The sequence below is a fragment of the Trachinotus anak genome, unplaced genomic scaffold (assembly GCF_046630095.1).
Source record: "Trachinotus anak isolate AG129_WGS33_773 ecotype Australia unplaced genomic scaffold, CSIRO_AGI_Tana_v1 ptg000033l, whole genome shotgun sequence".
NCBI classification, from domain to species: Eukaryota; Metazoa; Chordata; class Actinopteri; order Carangiformes; family Carangidae; genus Trachinotus; species Trachinotus anak.
Window position 1 is genome coordinate 3910438 of NW_027273884.1, and position 19252 is coordinate 3929689.

Below are 19252 nucleotides of genomic sequence, written 5' to 3' on the forward strand. Positions count from 1 at the left end.
TCCCTCCAGACAGGCATTCATTTTCTTTTTTTAAAAAAATATACACATTCCTTCCTCACTCTGCCAAAGGAGTATAATTTATGTAGGTACATATCTGAGAAAATCTGGGACTTGAATGGGTTAGGTCTTTGTTTCCTGCAGTGATCATACACTGAGAGTTACAAGGTCACTGTTGATGTTTTTCTGCTGCAGCCGTTGAGTTTTACCTGCAGAATGTCAGAGCAGGAAATAATTCAGCACTCCCATTAGAAGCTGGTGACACTCTTTACAGTTATTAGCATCGACACAGTGAAGCTATTCAAAACTAAGTCTGGAATACTGATTGTGTTCTCCAGCTGCTCCAACTCTCACCTGGGTCACACAGCGCTGCAGACCAGACACATTTTTAAAGCTGTGCCACAAAACAAATATATCTATAATCAACTACCAGTGCAGCTAATTGAATATCAATACATATGACCCCATCAGCACTTCCCATTGGTGCAGACAATTATCTGCCTAATTGTGAAAATGAAAGAGGCCCACACAAAAGAAAATCACATGTACTCAAACAGACCTGCTCATTCAGCATGCAAAATTATGCACACCATAATTAATTTGCCATTAAGGCTGGATTGATGTCGCCTTCATCCTGCTGACTACCAAACCATAATTGCCTCTGGTGTTGCATTCACAGCTTTACCTCATTACCGAAACAGATGCTAATTTGGCAGAGTGGCGTCAGGTTGACAGGTGTGTGAAGTGTGTGAAGTCTGTGTGTGTGTGTGTGTGTTTGCGTGTGTGTCTCTGTGTGGTTCGCTCTGCCGTGTCGGGCTACATGTGAGGAGTACTGCAGAAGGAAGACGAGTGGTTGAAAAATACATCATAAGGAGAAAAAAAAATGTTGTTTTCCTTTTTGGTGGAGCATCTTTTAATTGTAATGAATGGCACAGACAGTAATTGGTATGTGAGGAGAAAGTGAGTTAATAGCTTAAGAAAACAAACCATTCTGATGAATTATTGAGCTGTTTAACTAAATGATTTGCTTCTGGATGTCTTAGTTTTTCCCGTTCTTCAGTTCATTAGATTGAAACTGAAAGACTCTTTTTTGAAAAGATTTAGAAGATATTATTTTGACAATAAACCCCATTCATATATTTAGTGGAAACATCGTCAGCTATTTGAGAGAAACTACACTCATAAAAACAAACATGAAAACTAGAAAATCTTTTTTTTTCCTCCATCAGTTCAGTTCATTAAAGTTTCTGTCTCTGTTTATGCAGTGGTCATGATCTCGACAGCTGCAGCGGAGTCCAATGCTCGGAGCTTAAAACAGTGCAGCTGGTGTATCTCACCACCAATCCAAGACTAGCTGGTGAGTTCAGAGGCCTGCGTCTCTCCTCCGACACTACGAGCTTCTTCTTCACATCTTCTTTGCTCGTTTCCTGGGTCTCTGGTTAAAGACGGGCGACGTTCCCATCAGGGAGTCGGGTGAATGCGAGGCGTAGCTGCCGTCCGACGCCGCGCCTCCAGGCGAGGGTGGCATGGCTCCTCCTGATTCGCTCATGGTGGACATGGGCCCACCCTCTTCAAACACATCTCCACCCAGGACACCGTGGTGGTGGTGGTGGTGATGGTGGCCCGAGCCCTGGCCCTCCTCGCCATCCTGCGGCTCCATTTTTACCTGCGGCCACAGAGGGGAGTTGTTTGCCCCGCCCCCACCTTAAAGAAGAGCAGAACAAATTGCAACAGTTATTTTCCACCATAAAAACAAATGTCCTGCATTAAAAAAGAAACCAACATTAAAGCCTGTGGCTGCGCTGTTTTTTTTTCCCAAAGCCAAAGAAAATATTTTTAAGGATTGTTAAAGGCATCATCTATGTCGCTTGGCTAGCTAGCAAGGTAGCCATCACTCCTGCAGCAGTAGAGCGTAGCTATAACTTCCAGTATGTGTCACTCAAACACTTGAATCTACCAAAGATGAAACAGTTTCTGTTTCATAGCAGTAAGAAAAGCAACAGCAACACTTGAGCTATTAAGTGTTTTAAAGCTGTTGTCAGACACATGCTGGTGCAGTGGTAATGTCACTGTGGCAGGACGTGCTTCAAGCTCAGTTAAAGGCTCAGCAGACTGACTGCATCAATAAACTGACATACATAACGTCTTCATAGAAAACAAGTAGAGACCATTATCATGATTTTATGACTTCATTTGCTCTCCTGCAGAAGAGTGAGCTGATGAAAACTAGGTCATGTTGACAACCTTATTGGAAACACCTTCTGAAGTGAAATCTTATCAGGAAGTGTCCTACTTAGGCATCAAGGAGGTAGGCAGCTGCTTTCTGATGAAAATACACACAGCAATTTACTGAAGCTTCGACACTACAAGCAGAAGCTGTAACACAACATCCGACACTGAAGGTTTTACACTGGACACTTCGCACTCATCAGTCTTCATGAAGCCAGAGTGTGAATGTGACGAGGAGCGCTGCTCTCACCTGACGTGTGAGGAGAATGGTCACCATCCAGCCCTGAAGCCAGCCTTTCACCGTGGGCCCCGAGGACACCCATGGGCAGAGCCTGGTCCCCAGAGGCCAGGTCGGCTTCGGGCTCCTCACTAACAGGGAAGGAGATGTCACTCATGGGCTCCTCCTTAATCCTCGGGGGCTTGGAGTCCTCCAAAGCCTTCTCCGGGTTCACCAGCCGCTCGTATTCCTCCGACAGATCCTTACTGACCTGAAAGAGGAAAAACTATTAGTCCCATTTTTTCTGGTGTGAGATAATGCGAGAACTGAGCCTGGATGATCCAGCCTTCAATATTATTATATTATTCTGTTCTCACCTAAAAAATATACAGTAGCTTCAGCTAAGAAACATTTCACATTTCACATTTTTCTGAGGAGTTTAAATAATTAGGCATAAAAGTGTTGCTGATCTAAAGATCACTGTCATCACTTTCTTCTCTCCACGGCGCTCATCACTTGTGTATCTTTAGGAGTCGTGTTGGCACTGAGGACGGTGAATCTCTCACTTTAGCATCTATCTCACTCCTGAGCAGCTTGCACACAAGTCGCCAGTTGTTCTCACTGGTATAAAGAGCTTTATGCTTCCTGAGGTGATTCAGCATGTTGTGCACAGTGTGCAGTCAATAAAATGTCAATATAGTGAAAAAATATGGTGATTATGATTATAAATCATGGAGAAGCTTGGTTTGGTGCTTTTGATTGATAAATGACATAAAACTGATCCGTTATTAAAATTATTGAGAATGACTTTTCTGTAAATAGATGATTCAGTTAATTGGCCGATCGCTTCAGCTCTTAACCAGTGATACAAATAGCATAAAGCAGCCTGCTGCTGGTCTATGTTGTAGCTCCCACTGTGGAATTTGGACAATGCACTGGACGACTGATGAAAATCAGTTTTCAAAAAGTGTTCAAAAAATGAATTTGAACACCACAAATAAACAGGGATATGATGGGTGATATGGATAAAATACTTTATCATGGTATGTAGAATTTATGGCTACGAAATATGCAAAAAATCATATTGCAATTATTTTGACAGATATTGCAGTTGCGATACGAGTCACGGTTATAGTGGGAATGGTCATTTTTGCATCTCACGTTCACTGGAAAAAAAACAATTTGGTAGAGTCTGTACCAAACAAGCATGTTCCTTTCGATCCGGAGAGTATAATTTTTAAGCCAGGGCGTCTCTGTAGCGTCACAATGTTTCATTTATGGTATGTCACATTTTACCTTTATTTAAAAATTGCAGTAACTGCACTTTGGATATTGCCCTTGGCCACATTGCGATTTCAATAATATTTTTGATTAATTGTGCAGCCCTAATATAAATTTGTGTCATATGTCATCTACAGATGGATCACATTAAAGGAATAACCTGAATAAATGAGTTGAGAAACATAACAAATGCAGATGCTTCCACACAGGTGCACTGCATGGTACACTAAAACAGTTAACATCCCATCATGCTTTGTGGTGCGCATAAAAATGCTGAGCAGGCCCAGTTGAGTCTGATTTTGAATCAAGATGACAAGAGGGAAATATCAAAGTGACTTTGACAAAGGGTTCATTGTCAGGGCACATTGTCAGCTGGCTGGTGTTTCAACAGGAACTGCGACTAAAGTGATGTCTGCATTCAGATCTGTGGGAAGGACGTCAGTAAACAGAAACTGTGGGCGACAGTGCACATTTGATGACTGCGATGCTCGTCCATCACTGCAACGTAAGGCAAAAACGGAAGAGCAGCTCTTCCTGAGGTGACTGAGACTGTCAATGCAGGATGTGATCAGGCTGTCAACAACAACAGACCAGTGAAGGATTACAGTAAGGGTTGTTTTACAAAGATGAACGTGCATGTGAGAGTTCAGTACAAAACCTGGAGGCACTCGTCTGGCTCTGTTATGCTGTGGGGGTATTTTGCTGGCAGGTTTGGGTACACTTGTGCCCTTAGAGGGAAGGGTCTATGCAAATCTATACAGAGTTGTTCTCAGTGATCACCTGTATCCTATGGTGAAACATTCCTATCCTGATGGGAGTGGTCTCTTCCAGGATGACAATGCTCCCATCCACAGGGTGTGAGTGCTCACTGCATGATTTGATGAGTATGAAAATGATGTGAATCATATGCTGTGGCCTTCACAGTCACCAGATCACAACTCAATAGAAAACGTGCTAGACAGTGCTCTCCACCATCATCATCATCAACTAGGGTTCCAGAGACTTGTAGGATCAATGCCAGGGAGCACTGAGGCTGTTCTGGTGGTACGTGATGGTCAACACCTTACAAGAACAATTTGTCACCCATCTGTACATTTACTGACATATTATATATTTTCTGGAAAGTCAAATGAGAAACAGTTAATGAATAATATAAACAGGCAGGAGTGTCTGTTTTTCTCTAATCCAGTGAATTGTGTATCTAACAAGGTACTTTCTCACTGCAAAAGTCTTTAAAGAAATAGTCCCACTCATTGATTTGTAGCATCCATAATGACTCAATACAAACATTATTGTTTTTTGTATTATATTAAAGGGACAGACACACAGTATAAACAGTATGGATGAACTTGGATGTTTGACAAATTCATCTTCTCACAGTAAATATTGTCACATAGCACAATCCTATGACCAGCTGTGACCAGTTCTCAACCTCACCTGCAGCATGTAGCTGTGATAGTCTTTAATCCTCACTTGCCAGAAGCGCTGCAGGGCCAGCACGCTGCCGATGCCCACCTCGTGGAACACTTGCTCCACCACGTCTGGGAAGGGACTCGCCCCTAGCCGCGCCTCCCGGTCCACCGCCACGCGCAGGAGGCGGGTGAGGCGCAGGTAATGCTCATGGACCAGGTCGGTCAGAGTCTCCAGCACACTCTCCTGGGCACATTCAAAGCCAGCATGGGCCAGGACGGTGGCCACTGACTGATAGAGGAGCTGCCTGCAGGAGAGCCAACTCAGCTCTGTGACCGGCTCGCCTTTTCCCCTTAGGATGGAGGAAGCAGAGGAGATGGACGGAGATAAATGATAACTGGTTGCTAAGTTACCTGAGGTTATATGTCAAATGCTGGACAAAAGATTAAAATATCTAAATTGCAACTTAGATGCCTCATTTAGATATGGACAGCATTTAATTACAAAAAATGGCTCCAATCTTAGCTCAGCCACACAGCCAGAGTAACTTACTTATAAAAGTCACTTTCAGGGTCACTGTGGCGGAGCTGGAACGGTTGCCGTGGGGCTTTGCTGTCCACAGGTAACAGATCATCTGGCATGGCAGGTGGAGTGGGAGGACGTAGAGGGAGGTTGGTATCAGCCTCCTCCATTCTGCTTCCCCCTTCAGAGGATGCTGAGGTCTGACCCTGAGCCGCCGCCAAGAGGCCTCGGAGGCGGCGGGCATGCTGACACAGCTGCACAGTGTGGATGGTGAGACTGCAGGGCTCTGAGGGGATGTCCAACATCGTGGTGGGTCGCGGACGCTGGGCCGAGGGTTGGTGCAGGGGAGGGTCCTGCATCTCTACAGAGCGGAACTCACGCTGGAGCAAGTCAAAGGAGCTGCGGCTGGGAGGCGCCCCCGCAGGTCCAGGGATCTCTCCCCAGTAACGCATCATGATGAGTGATCAAAGACACAAGGTGGATTCAAACCAACATCAAGTCTGATCAAGTCTGGAAATGTAAAGAGTGAGAAAAGTGACCCCAACGGGAGATGCAGAGGGTTTATACAAAAGTGGCTGACCGGTCAGTGATTGCTGCAAGACAAACTGCATCAGCTATTAATATTTTCAGAGTAGCATTGATTCAGATTCTCGCACACCCACACAAGTGAAGTTTTAGCTGTTTCAGGGTGACAGCTTATCCAATGTATAATTTCGGTGTACATCTGACCAACCACAAATACGCTTAGAGAATATATAAGCAATAATAATTAGTTTGCACATATTTTATTAGGCAAGAAGACAGCGGGTATGGTATTTAAATAGTTAAAACGTATTGCAACGGCTACTAGGTGTATGCCGAAATTAAGTCTGCACTTCATTGATTCGGGTAAGGTCTGAAGTGAAGGTTAACAGGAATGTCTTGTTTCCCCGAATAGCAATAAGGCACTAAATGTCAGGTGTCTGACTGGAGTTTGGCACATGCATGAGCGTAGACGAGAGAACGCATCTGCAAACAACCCTGGCTCAGGAGGGAGCGACGACAAGGAGCCAGCTAGCTAACAACAAGCACGTAGCATGCAAACTCGGCAAGTTAAACTGTGTAACCTTTAAGTTAAAAACACTACTGTAACTTACATTACACAAAGATGGGTGAAACTTCTGTTAGTAATTGCAGCCAATAATCATTGCATCTTTGAAGGAAGTTGCACAGGAACTATTTTTCTTGTCCGTGTTGCAAAAAAACTCGGGGAAAAGAGGTGCATGAAATACTCTGTTCCGCAATAAACTACTCATTTTGACCAAGATAGAATTATAAAATCTAAGATAATCCTGTGTAATTTTTATTGTTAATTAATTTTCATCGACGTTTCTCTGGAACATATTCTTTATTAGCTGTTTTTCTAAGTTTTGCTGAGGCTTACAAGACCCGGGCAAATTTTACAGTCGCACCAAATAAACATGGCCGCTTCCCCGCCGTAAGACCTGAGTGTGGAGAATGCAGATGAAGAAATGAGCTCCGTAATGGAAACGGACGAGTGCTCGCCCACAGAGGGTGGCGGCGAACCCGAAAACAAAGACTCGTCTAAAGCTGAACCAGAGGCAGAGGACCCGTTTAAGAAGCCGGCTCTTTTCGCAGCGCCTTCTCTCGCCAATAAACGCGGTAACGTCGCTGCTGCGTCCAAACCAACAGCAGCCGAAATAAAAAGTGTGAAAGAAAACGACAAAGCTGAAGTTGTAGACTCTCCCGGCGACTCGTCCTCGGGCCCTGCTAACGAAAAGGAAACACCGGGAAAACGTCAGGAACAGGACAAAAAGGACGGAAAAGACAAGGATGTTCCTGCTGTCAAAACCAAACCAGATACCAAACCACGGGTGCTTCCTGCGAAGGGGCCCCCAGCTGGCAAATTCCCCCCTCTGCCGTACACGGAGCCACCCTGGGGCGGCAGGACCTCAGATAGTCCTTACGCTCTTGAAATCCTTAAAAACGGCACCATAGTGGACAAGTTACCCCTCACCCACAGGAGTTTCTTCGTGGTTGGGCGCTTACCTGTGTGTGACGTGTCTCTGGAGCACCCCTCCATCTCCAGGTACCACGCAGTGATTCAGTTCCGCGGACAGGCCGGAGAGGGGGAGTCTGTGGGAGAAGAGAGGGGCTTTTACATCCACGACCTGGGCAGCACACACGGCACCGTGGTGAACAAGAACAAGATCCCCCCGAAGACCTACATCAGACTCCGTGTAGGACATGTGTTAAAGTTTGGTGGGAGCACAAGACTTTTTATCCTGCAGGTAAGTCAAGATGTAGACACCCATCACACCTGCACTTCAAATACTGACACTGTTACATCATGGAGCTGTAATTCCAGTTGTACTGCGTCTCTTAAATGATTTAACCACCCAGCCCACACCATAGAATTCACAAATTACGTTTGAAACTGCTTTCAGTCTGTTTTATCATTTGCAGCAGTACTTTAGCACTCACAGAAAGTCCAGTCAGTGAATCACCCGCCTCTAAGAGCCTTGCTAAATCTGCTTGGGCAGCAACTCATAATTGTTTACATTGTCAGTTAATCAGACTATTATTTTCTTGATTAATTGATTTATTGTTTTATGTAGTAATCCATGAAAGTGCCCATAACAACTTCCTTTGACTCTGTGGCCAGTTCCAGTTCCTAAACTGAGGGTATCTGCTGATATACAGTACATAAAGTACCTGGCATGTAGGGATAATTAAAGGCAATATATGCACCAGGAATTGGTGTGGCACTGAATATGTATATGTAAATGTGAATGAATGTATCCAGTAGTGGAACCACAGAATTTAATAATGGCATTAATCAAGAACCTGTCTTTATGTTATTTGTCATATCTGGCCAGTATTCAGCTTGTTTAGGTCAGTGCCAATACCAACCTGGAAGATCTGCATCTCTACCAGGAAGCTTAGAGCAAAGTCGGACAGGTCCAAAGTGTGTGTTCTGCTGATTTTAAGGAGTCTCAAAAGATGTTAGAGATTCTCTTGGCTGCCAGAACCACTGCATTGTGCAAAGTCATCAAAAAGAAATCATAGATTGAAACCCTTTTTAATCAGGAAACTGACCTGACTAAAAGTCTTTGTTTAGAAAGTGTGATTCATTACATTTTATGAGGGTGTACATGATTGACCTACTGGTTTGTGCAGCAGAGTCAAAACTAAAGTTATTTATGAGGTTATAAAAAATAATTACAGAAATTTAAGAAGCCAAAATGACAACTTCGTGTATGTATAAGTCAGTTGACAAGCAAAAAAACTTCCAGGTTTAGGGAAACGCATAGTAGGTGACAAATAGATGAAACCAGTGTGGAATTAGCAGCATCTCCCCACATATTATAAAAATAGTTTTGTGTTGCCCTTCTACCCCAAAACACAATATTCAATGATATTAATCCAAAAAAGAAACAAAAACCCCAACTCTTCATCTCCACTCTCCTCTCACAGGGTCCAGAGTTTGATGAGGAAGAGGAGTCTGAACTGACAGTGACAGAGCTGAGGGAGCGCGCCCGGAAACAGAAAGCAGAGCTGGAGAGGAGGATGATGGGAGATGGTTCTGATGATGATGATGATGATGATGATGATGAGAAGGAGGAAGGTGGGGAAGGCGAAAGCAACAAGTGCCAGAGCAAACCGTCAAATGAAGATTCAGGCTGCTCGTGGGGGATGGGTGAGCTTCTCTGCTGGTTTTAGGATTATGCTACAGTGGGTTACGTGTCAGCTGTGTTGACATACTGCTGTGTTGTCATCTTGAGTGACTTGGTGTAAAATGTTCTCGCACGGCGAGTAACTGAAGAAGCGAGTTAATCCCTTAGTTCTCTCTTTTCCTTTCACTCCATCTGTCCCTGCAAATCCTCCCTACAGCTGAGGAGGTGGTTCCAGAGGAGGACGAGAACGAGGAAAACCCTTTCTCAACAGAGTTCCACGAGGACCAGGAGGCTGCATATCTGAAAGACCCCAAGAAGGCACTGCAGGGCTTCTATGACAGGGAAGGTGAGGAGACATCTCGTTTTATGAGATGCAGAAAAATGTGTGTTTCTTGATCTTCTTGACTTCAGTTTTCACATCCTTTATCTTAGGGGAGGAGTTGGAGTTTGAGTATGAGGACAAAAACCATGGCAGCTGGCTGTGCAGAATAAAGTAAGAGACATGTATGTTGGATTTCAGAGAGGTCATTAAGTGTGTGGATGTGGTGTAGAGTTGCTTAGTGTGTGTTGATTTATTTTTCAGGCTTCCGGTGGATGATGCCATGGGCCGGCAGCTGGTTGCCGAGGTGACGCACACAGGGAAGAAGAAAGATGCGGCCATCCAGTGCTGCCTGGAGGCCTGTCGAATGCTGGAGGCCAGAGGGCTGCTGCGCCAGGAAGCAGGTGGGAACTCAGCCTCACTGGGAATGTCTGAAAGTGGAATCTGGAGCAGAGGTTAGAGCCAGTTGTTGTGAGGATAAGAGATTTTCCTGTTTTTTTTTTTGCCCTATTTCCAGTGTCCCGTAAACGCAAGAAGAAAAACTGGGAAGATGAGGACTACTACGACAGCGATGATGACACATTCCTGGATCGAACTGGTACTGTTGAGAGGAAGAGGCAAGAGCGAATGAAAAAAGCCGGAAAGATTGAGGAGCGGCCAGAGACCTATGAATCATTGGTAAACATCAGGGGAAATATTGCAATATTCTGATTCACGTCCATGACATGAACAGAAGTAGGAGGCAGTGACTCCAGAGCTACCTGCTTTTTAATCATACAATATTCTCTACTGCCTTTTTCACACTTTGTGTTCAGCATATTGTGCTGAGAATTCACAGTGTGTGTGTGTGTGTGTGTGTGTGTGTGTGTGTGTGTAATTTACTAAACAGAAACTAAACACACATCATCTGTGTAAATCTGTAAAGCATCATATCTAATGATTAAAAAAAAAGACCATGTTAACTGCTCTGTGGAGCTGTACATAGGCACAGTGCTGCTTCAAGCTAAATGCTAATAATGCTAATTCTTCAAATTTGTCACAAATGTTCACCTGGACAGATTTTGGTGGTTCAAGGTCAAAGGTCAAGGTGACCTCACTAAATATGATTTTGAGGATGAACTGATTTTGGAGGTCAAAGGTCAACATCAGTGTGACCAAATAAAACACTTTTTAGTCATTACTCAAGACCTCACACAGCAGTTATGACAAAATTTCACACAAATGGTTAATATTTTATGATTCTGGATAAACAGGGATGTTACCTGAAACTGGTCTGAGTGGTGGAGGCAGACAACCGTGAGGCGGTAACTCTTGTTCTACTCTTACAATGGTGAATGTTATTATGGTGAAACAGCACACACTCCTCCACCTCATAAAACCACAGACTGTGTAAACTACACACCAGGTGCCCGTGTCTCCTCCCAGTCAAAGTAATGACACATGTATAAACACAGGGGCACTCTGTAAAGTTAGAGGAGCTGCCGTTTGTTCAGTTGGCTTAGGAAACAGCTCTGTAATGTTTGATGTCTTGATGTAAACTGCACTGTGGCAATGTTCATGTTTTTCATGTAGGTGGCCAAACTGTCAGAGGTGGAGAAGGAGCTGGAGGAGACTCAGAAAAGGCTCAGTGCTGGGAGGGGAGGTGAGTCACCATCACCTTGTGTCACATGCCTCTTTACCTATAGATGTATGTTCTCCTCCTGTTATTGGACGTTTCATCCCTCCTTGTAGACTCCTCTGGCTCTTCCACGGAGGACCCGCTGGATGCTTTTATGACCGCAGTGAGAAGCGAGGCAGCGATGGACGCTGTGGAGCGCAGGAAGCTTCACGTTCACATAGCAGACTTGCGTAAAGACGCCCAGCGACTTCGCAAACTGGTTGAACTCACAAGGCCTGCACAGATGCCGTCGCTGCTGCCAAGGTTAGACGCAGCACTACAGTCATCTGTCAGCTGTATACATTCTGGCTTTATCCACAGAAATCTGTGAATTGTGTTTTTATTTTTGTGATTTTATTTCCTGAAAAAGTCCTGAAATATCAGTAAATGTAATGGTATAGGTTCTCTGAAGCAAAAAAAAAAAGTCTGAGTCTGTGTTTAATGGCTTCTTTGAAACATTCTCTATAGTCAACTGTTGAAATTCATGTGAAAGCCTTTTCTTCCAATATATACATAAGACCACATTTAAATGCTTACAAGATGTGTTGATGTGTGTTGATGATGTAGCGGCAGCACAGAGTCAGAGAAGCCTAAGAAGACCTTACCACTGTTTGGAGCCATGAAGGGAGGAAGCAAATTCAAACTGAAGACCGGCACCATTGGGGTAAGTGTTGTTTCTTATGTTCTTCACTCACTCTAATCATTTGACAGTTAAACACACCTGGAAAAATTGCACTGATTCCGATACTAGGATTGGAAATGCCTTCAATACTACCTAAAATACTGTATTGGGTATTGGTGAGTATGTAGAGTATGTACAGATCAGATACAACCTAATTTATTAATGAACTGTATAATTTCACACCAAGGTAAAACATCAGTTTTCCCAGAAATCAACTCTTCCTCGCTGCCCTAAAACAGTAGCCTACACAGGAAGTTGTGCTTTGCAGCGACTAGTGTAACGTTAGCAGTTAGAAAACTTGTTACACTGGAAAGACCTACCAGTAAAAAAACAATGTGTGCAATATGTAAGCCTTTAATTTCAAGGGGGGGCACAACTACTGTAAGAAGTGTTATTTATTTCAAGTTTTTTTTTTTTTTTTTAGATAATTAAATGAGATAATAAGAGAGATTCTATGGCATTCATGCATTGTGGTGTTTTATAAAGGGTTTAAACTGAGCCAATCAACAATGTCAGCATTGTATCACATCCGTACAGGGTTCATAATATACAGACCTTAAAAATTTGTTTTATGCAATGGTATCGGATCAGTACTCAGTAACTGATACAACAAGTTCAGGTATCAGAATCGGTATCAGGAAAGAAAAAAATGGCATCAGAACATCTCTATTTTATTACTCAGCCTCTTTCTTTCTTGATATTTTTGTTGTGTCTCCAGAAGTTGCCTCCGAAGCGGCCAAACCTACCTGCAGTGCTCTTCAACATGAAAGAACTTCCACCTGATGGAGAAGAGGAGGAGGTGGAAGAGGAGGAGGTGGAGGAGGCAGAGAAAAATGAGGATAATGGTGATAAACAGGGTACCAGTACTGTGGACTCTAATGTTGACTCTGAAGAGTCCAGTGCACCCGTGAGTGAAGAGAGCGCTCCCTCAGGGCAGCGAAGAGAGGACCCAGAACAGTCCCATGAGCTGAGAGGTAAACAACTGTTACTACAGGAGAAACAGGCAGTAATGAGGAAACGTGCATTCTGGTTTTCTGATGTCTTCATAGTATGTTCACAAGTTTTAATAATGATAATGATGATGATGGTGCCTTGTAATGCCACTGGGTGGCAGTAGATCTGTTACACATACAAACAGCATACTGTTTACTCTGCATGTTTCCAGGAGCAGACAGAGAGATCGTTGTTTTTGAAACAACTATTTTTAGGTTTTATGCTTAGATCAAGTCTTAGTCTATATTCTAAATTTGTATTTTTGATACAAAGTCAGGTAACATCTGTCCTCACAGCTGCACTGTCAAAACCTTGTTTTAAACATGTATATCCTCATAATAATAATGATATTACACTCTATATTTTTTTGTTTGTGTGTTTTCGTACCAGAGCAAAGCAGCAAACAGAGGAGAGGCGGGGAGTCTGCTGAGGCAGCGGAGCAGGTGCCCAAGCTTAGGAGCAACAAGGCCCCAGCACTGAGTCCAAGTGAGTGATGTGTTTTATTGTTTCCATATTAGTCTGTGCTCTCTCAAGTGTTGGTTATTGTGCATCAGTGGTGCAAGAAGTATTCAGATCATTTACCTGAGGAGCTATACTGCAGTATAGAAATAATCCTTAATAATCCCAAAACAAAATTACTCCAAAGTATGAAAAGCAAAAGCAGTCACTCTGCAAAAGGACTTGTGCCAGTGTTTTATTGTTGTATTATTGCATCATTTTTATTGATGCATTAACATGTAAGCAACCACTTCATGTGCATTTCAGTAATTTAATCAACATATTCTACTTCTTGTATGTAAAATCTTAATTTGACAATATTTCCCAATGAGCTCAAAGGGAGTAGAAGTATATGTAAAGTACAAGTATCTCAAAATTGTGTTTTTAAAAAAAAAAAAAAAAAAAAAACGAAATTGCAGTAATCGATGAAAAAGTTAATGTAATTGATGTTGTTGTTTGTTAGTTGTGTAGGTGCATTATAATTTTTTAATTTACTGTACCTACGTCTCCACAGAGTCCAAAGCAGAAGGTGACAGAGAGCCAGCAGCTGAGCCCAGTGCCAGAAAGAAGAAGAAAGCGATGGGCCCCAGCAGGGTTGGTCCTCACACACACACTAATGAACATTCAGAGGAATCATACAGGAAAGTGAGACATAAACTGAATCTCACGGTTTCTCTCCACAGCCCCCTGTGCAGCTCTCAGGACAGTATCCAGAGGACGACCCTGACTACTCAGTGTGGATGCCTCCTGCAGGTGAACAACTGGACACATCGAGCTTATTAAGGATCAGTGTAACCTCAACCCTGTTGCTCTTTGATCAGATTATCAGAACAGAAATCTTAAGACTTTGCCAGAACGAGCTTTCAAACCTGGAAAGTATCTGCATCGAGTCTATGCAGAATGAAAAGCAGGGCCTCCAGACAGCTGGACTCGGCAGCAGTGCTGTTCTCATACTTCCACAACAAAGAAACAGCCCTCTAATGTGTCTTGACAAACACTCGTTGACACTGATAGACGTGCGTGTTCCTGGGCTACTGAGCATCGGAATGAAGGGAGGGAAATATTTTTTAGCGATAATGTGAGAGGAAGAAAACAGGGTTTCATGGTCCTTTGTGCAGCCAAAATTGCAGTGACATTTTCATTGTTCGCTGAGGAATGCAGATCAAAGTCACTTAAAAATGATAAGATAAAATAAGCTTTGAAATTGCTGCCAGACTGAGTCATTTTGACGTCATGGTTGGTTTGATGATGAGCTATGCAAATGTGTGATATTATAATACATCTTTTTTTTTTTTTTGCTTATACACTTATTGCAGAATTTGGCTCATTGTGTCAAAACTCCAAACAAATAAGACAAACACTCAGAATGAAACTGTGCACTCGAAAGTCAGACAGTCCTTTTTCAAAGCGGCATTTTTGGAAGTAAAACAACACACCACTTGAATTCCTCTTTCAAAACAGCAACAACACACTGATGAACTTAACACAAAGTACAGCTGTCTTCATAAAAATATATTCCTAAAACAGCTCATATTGCCAGTGCAGGTTGTCACAGAACAGGCTGTGCAGCTGCATTACACAAAATGAATACACTGCTGTATGGTGTAAGTAACTCTGGTGGAAAAACACTGGGTTCATTTGTGTATGTATGCACTGGCACCACAGCACATGCTACTGCTACTCTGTGACCCCACAGCACACTGATACTTGCACATATTCATAGTGAAGGTCTTTGACTCCTCTCTAATTGAACCCTGCGCAGCTGCTTCATTGTAAGTTGGTGTTGATAGAGTGTTGATTCGCCAACGTGACTGATATTATGGGATGCTGTTTGATGAGCTCTTGTAGTCGATGGAAGCAGATGGTGTTTGTTTGCCAGCACGAGTCTGACAGTGGCCACACGTTGCCCTCCACCCCGACGAGGTTGTTTGTCATCGGTTACTTTAGTGTCAGTACAGTCCACAATAACATCCAAACCTGATCACATGTGCTTCACAGCAGGAGCACAGATCTAATATAGTTGGATTACACTGTGGTGCAGATGATGTGAAAGGATTACAAAGGTACAGAAAGGCAAAGATCTCCAGTCTGTATTGTGGATGCTAACAGTTAGTGACTGAGGTTGGGCTGAACTTTCTGCCCAGCCTCTCTCTCTCTCTCTCTCTCTCTCTCTCTCTCTCTCTCTCTCTCTCTCTCTCTCTCTCTCTCTCTCTCTCTCTCTCTCTCTCTCTCTCTCTCTCTGTCTCTCTCTGTCTGTCAGACCATGATTTATGATATGGTCCACCAAAGTGGCCCTAATGTCATCTGAAGTATGTGTCCATCTATTGCCAGGTCTTCTGCAGGTCCTCCTCCTCTCTGTCCTCCTCTACCTCTTCCTCTCGCTCTCACCATTACCTTTATGTATTAATATTATTATTTTTACTGGTACAATTAACAGTCAACAGGTCTCTCTTGCCTCCACCCCCAAATACCCCCTCTCAACCCCACCGGCAGACGGCTGCCAACCCTGAGTCTGGTTCTGTTGTTGGTTTCTTTCTGGGAGGCTGGGGGGGAGTCACTAAGTGTTGCTCTTTGTGGGAACTGTTGGTTTCTCTCTATAATAAAGTAAGGTCTTGACCTTACCCTATAAAGTGCCTTTGAGATCATGTATATTATGATTTGTTCTCACAAAAGTTTACCTGTGGTCTATGTGTAGCACTGAGGCTCAGACTGACTGGTGTGTGAGTGTTTTCAGGTGTGTATGTGGGTGGTGCAAAATTCAAGAGTGTTTTTCCAGTTTGAAAAAAGAAGTGTGTTCCCAACGATCGCATTCAACTCTTGAAGGAGTGTCAAATGTAAGAAAAAGTGTGTGAGCAGAAAATGTGTTTGTACTTCTGGGTACATTGTTTAAGGCATGATTACAAAAAATCAAGATTTGATGCTTTTGTCTAAACATTCACTTTTCTTCTCTTGCAGGATATTTTTCCAACATATAATAAAAGATGCGTGTGTGTGGGTGTGGGTGGATCCTTTTGATGCTAAAACTTTCTCTTCTCCACTCGTAGGTCAGACTGGAGACGGCCGTACACACCTAAATGACAAGTACGGTTACTGAGGGAAAACATGAGACAGCTCTTCAGCCTCCACTCCACCAGCTTTTACACTGCAGATAATACCTGCAGCACAAAGGCCTCCGGTCTCCTCAGCTCTGACCATTAACCCCCTCCACCCATCGCAGTCCCTGTGTGTGTGGTCCAGCTTAGAAGAGCCTGGAAAAAATGAGGAGCCGTGATGATACTGCTGCACCTTCTTCTTCATCTCTTGGAGATATTTGAATTCACAAACTTATAAACAAAGACCACACCATTCCAGTTCACATTAAACAGGCAAGCCTGGGGGATTGCCCCCTGAGAGCAGACACTGGGCAGTCAGCCTGCTGGCACTTTTCACTGTGATCGAGATGGGTGGCACCTGAATTTTGTCCCTTTATTTGAATTCTATACAATCAAGCAGAAAACAGAAAGGGAGAGAGTAGGAGCAGCAAGTGATCTGAATTCGGCTTTCTGGTCTTTGGCTGCTCCTCTTGCAGTTAAATCCACCTGACATCCAATCTGTGTCCCTCCTCTTTTTGGCTTCAGTCGATCGCTGGCATAACCTTTTTCTTTTTCCAAAGGAGAGCGTGTAGCAGGGAGGGAGAAAGAGGGAGAGCATTGAAGCAGCTTTTCTGACCATCTGGACACTTGGATGGCTTACTGGATGAAACACAAGCTGATAATGACTCAACCTAAGTGGAGTGTGTGTGGCTACACCGACACACACACACTCACAGCCCAACCTCCTCAAAGTTCTCTTTTTAACATGATTGTCTTCATGAGCGAGTTAGCTACTGGTGTGTTTGCCTAGAGCAGGATTCCTCGCCCTGTGAAATCCCACTCAGTGCTGCTCTCTTGGTTTGCTGCCATACGTTCCATCCTCTTTCCTGTCGTCTCTTCTCAAAACACAAAGTAAAGGAACTGTATTTTCTTATATAAATGTATAATAAAAGTGTCTGTACATAACCTCTGAGTTGCTTACTCTCACTTCCTTAACTTTAACCAGATTATATCCTCTTACATCCACTCTCCTCTCAGTTTCCCAGCCGTCCTTCCTCTCTGGTGTTCTTCTCCACACACAACCTAGCTTTGACGTCAGACTTTCTTTTTCCTCTCCTTCAAGCTCTCTCTCTCACACACACACAGGATTTCTCAGGGTATGATCTGGCACGAAGAGGCTTGTGGTTTTGGCTGTAGATCTTTGCTGTGATGATCTGTGCTGTGACCTGCTAATCACGAATGGAAAACATGGTCGTCTCTGCCTCGAACACACGAGAGGAGTCCTCAGTCTGCTGCTGCAAATGGTACTGACATATTATCACCTGTAATGTTGTTGTGGTGAACAGGTTAACAGATGCCTACAACATCAGCATTCATGTAGAGCACAGGTATTCAATTAAAAGTCAATGAGCTCCAGTTAGACAATATTTCCTCAAGCAAAGGTCCAGAGTATAGGTCACCCATTCTCTATATAATATAATAATAATAATCACTTTAAGTTCTTTTATCAGTTCAAGGAAAATAACAGCCGTAATAAGTAAAAGCAGAGGGAAAAATTTAATAAAGTGCTTAATTTTAGCTTTTTTCAGCTTTAAAGTTGTACGTAACTTTTCCACATTCAAATGTCCAAAACCAACTAGACGTATATTAATATATTTTTCTTTTCTTCTTACATTATCCCAAATGTTTCCACCAATTCTCAAACCTAGAGAAATTGTGATTTTAATCATGGTAATGATCTGTTTCATGATCCATCCACATGCATTGGTGTTGTGTTTGCCTGTCAGAGGCTCAAAGTTGGCTTTTATTCAGTTTTAAGCCACATTTTAAAGATACTTTTTACACCTCGGTCATTTTCAACTATATATTTTAACCAGATGAAGGATTTCAGTCATCAGACTGGCCTGTGTCTGCTGAAGAGCGTCCTTGAATCACTGTTTTTTTAAAGTGAAACTGCTTTATTCTGGGTTTTTACCAGTTAGAATCACTGGGTCAGTTTGTTTTGGAGAGGAGAACACATACTGTGTGTTTAACACCTCCTTTTCTCTCTCTCCCTCTTCTGTCGCACTTTATCTCTCCAACGTCGTCTCCTACTGACTGACTCAAGTCACAGTCATTGGCTGAGTAGCATCACATGACCAGTGATGTTAAGGCCAGAAAAGCTTCACTGGTCAAAATGTAATAATTCTCTTCATAATTCTGTTAAACATCCAGGTCTGGATAGGACAGAGTCTGGGTCCAGATCTAGACTGAGGTCCACCTCTTAGTGAGCTCTGACGTAGAGCAACTGTTTGTCTGTGTGTGAACAGTCGGTTTATCAGCACTTCCCTGATGAAAACTGCTGCAGCTAGAAAGGATGAGAATGAACCAAAGCAGTAAAACTGTGGCTGCCTGAAAACCAAGATACTGAGCTAAAAGACACTAAAACCCTTTATACTACATATTATAAATAATATAAAAAATACAGATTAGTGCAACTTTAAAGACTTTGTGTTACTTCCTGTTTCACAAATAAATTCAGTGGGAGCTAATGCCTCTAATTTTGAATACTGAGCTCCAGGCAGGGGGAAACATTAAGTCAAGTATCTTGTGACAAATTAAAGGAAAATCCCACATACATTGTCTCATTAAGGGCCAAAGGAAAAACTGTTTCTCAGCAAAGAGAAGTGATTTAACATGTAAGTTATGTTATATTTGTT

At 43.0% G+C, this 19252-nt stretch overlaps 2 protein-coding genes across 2 annotated transcripts; one reads left to right on the forward strand and one right to left on the reverse strand.

The window, feature by feature from the left end:
• Positions 1-881: 881 nt before the first annotated feature.
• Positions 882-6928, reverse strand: supt7l (SPT7 like, STAGA complex subunit gamma). The gene is made up of 5 exons (XM_071471258.1): positions 6793-6928; positions 5687-6166; positions 5162-5486; positions 2477-2714; positions 882-1701 (listed from the first exon to the last, which is right to left on the reverse strand). Exons 2-5 carry the CDS (start codon positions 6109-6111, stop codon positions 1403-1405), a joined length of 1287 nt encoding a protein of 428 aa, XP_071327359.1. The 5' UTR covers positions 6112-6166; positions 6793-6928; the 3' UTR covers positions 882-1402.
• A 135-nt stretch (positions 6929-7063) lies between these two features.
• Positions 7064-17516, forward strand: slc4a1ap (solute carrier family 4 member 1 adaptor protein). Its single transcript, XM_071471257.1, has 14 exons — positions 7064-7947; positions 9134-9356; positions 9551-9679; positions 9766-9826; positions 9917-10056; positions 10170-10330; positions 11225-11294; positions 11384-11573; positions 11877-11973; positions 12710-12965; positions 13375-13470; positions 13997-14076; positions 14166-14235; positions 16527-17516. Exons 1-14 carry the CDS (start codon positions 7168-7170, stop codon positions 16574-16576), a joined length of 2403 nt encoding a protein of 800 aa, XP_071327358.1. The 5' UTR covers positions 7064-7167; the 3' UTR covers positions 16577-17516.
• Positions 17517-19252: the final 1736 nt, after the last annotated feature.

Coding starts and splice junctions, on each gene's coding strand:
- supt7l (XM_071471258.1), bottom strand. CDS start 6,111: ATGATGCGTTACTGGGGAGAGATCCCTGGACCTGCGGGGGCGCCTCCC. Junction 5,487..5,686: donor CCTGAAAGTGACTTTTATAA/GTAAGTTACTCT, acceptor CTCCATCCTAAG/GGGAAAAGGCGAGCCGGTCA. Junction 1,702..2,476: donor CCATTCTCCTCACACGTCAG/GTGAGAGCAGCG, acceptor CTCTTCTTTAAG/GTGGGGGCGGGGCAAACAAC.
- slc4a1ap (XM_071471257.1), top strand. CDS start 7,168: ATGAGCTCCGTAATGGAAACGGACGAGTGCTCGCCCACAGAGGGTGGC. Junction 10,057..10,169: donor GCTGCTGCGCCAGGAAGCAG/GTGGGAACTCAG, acceptor CCCTATTTCCAG/TGTCCCGTAAACGCAAGAAG. Junction 14,077..14,165: donor AAGCGATGGGCCCCAGCAGG/GTTGGTCCTCAC, acceptor TTCTCTCCACAG/CCCCCTGTGCAGCTCTCAGG.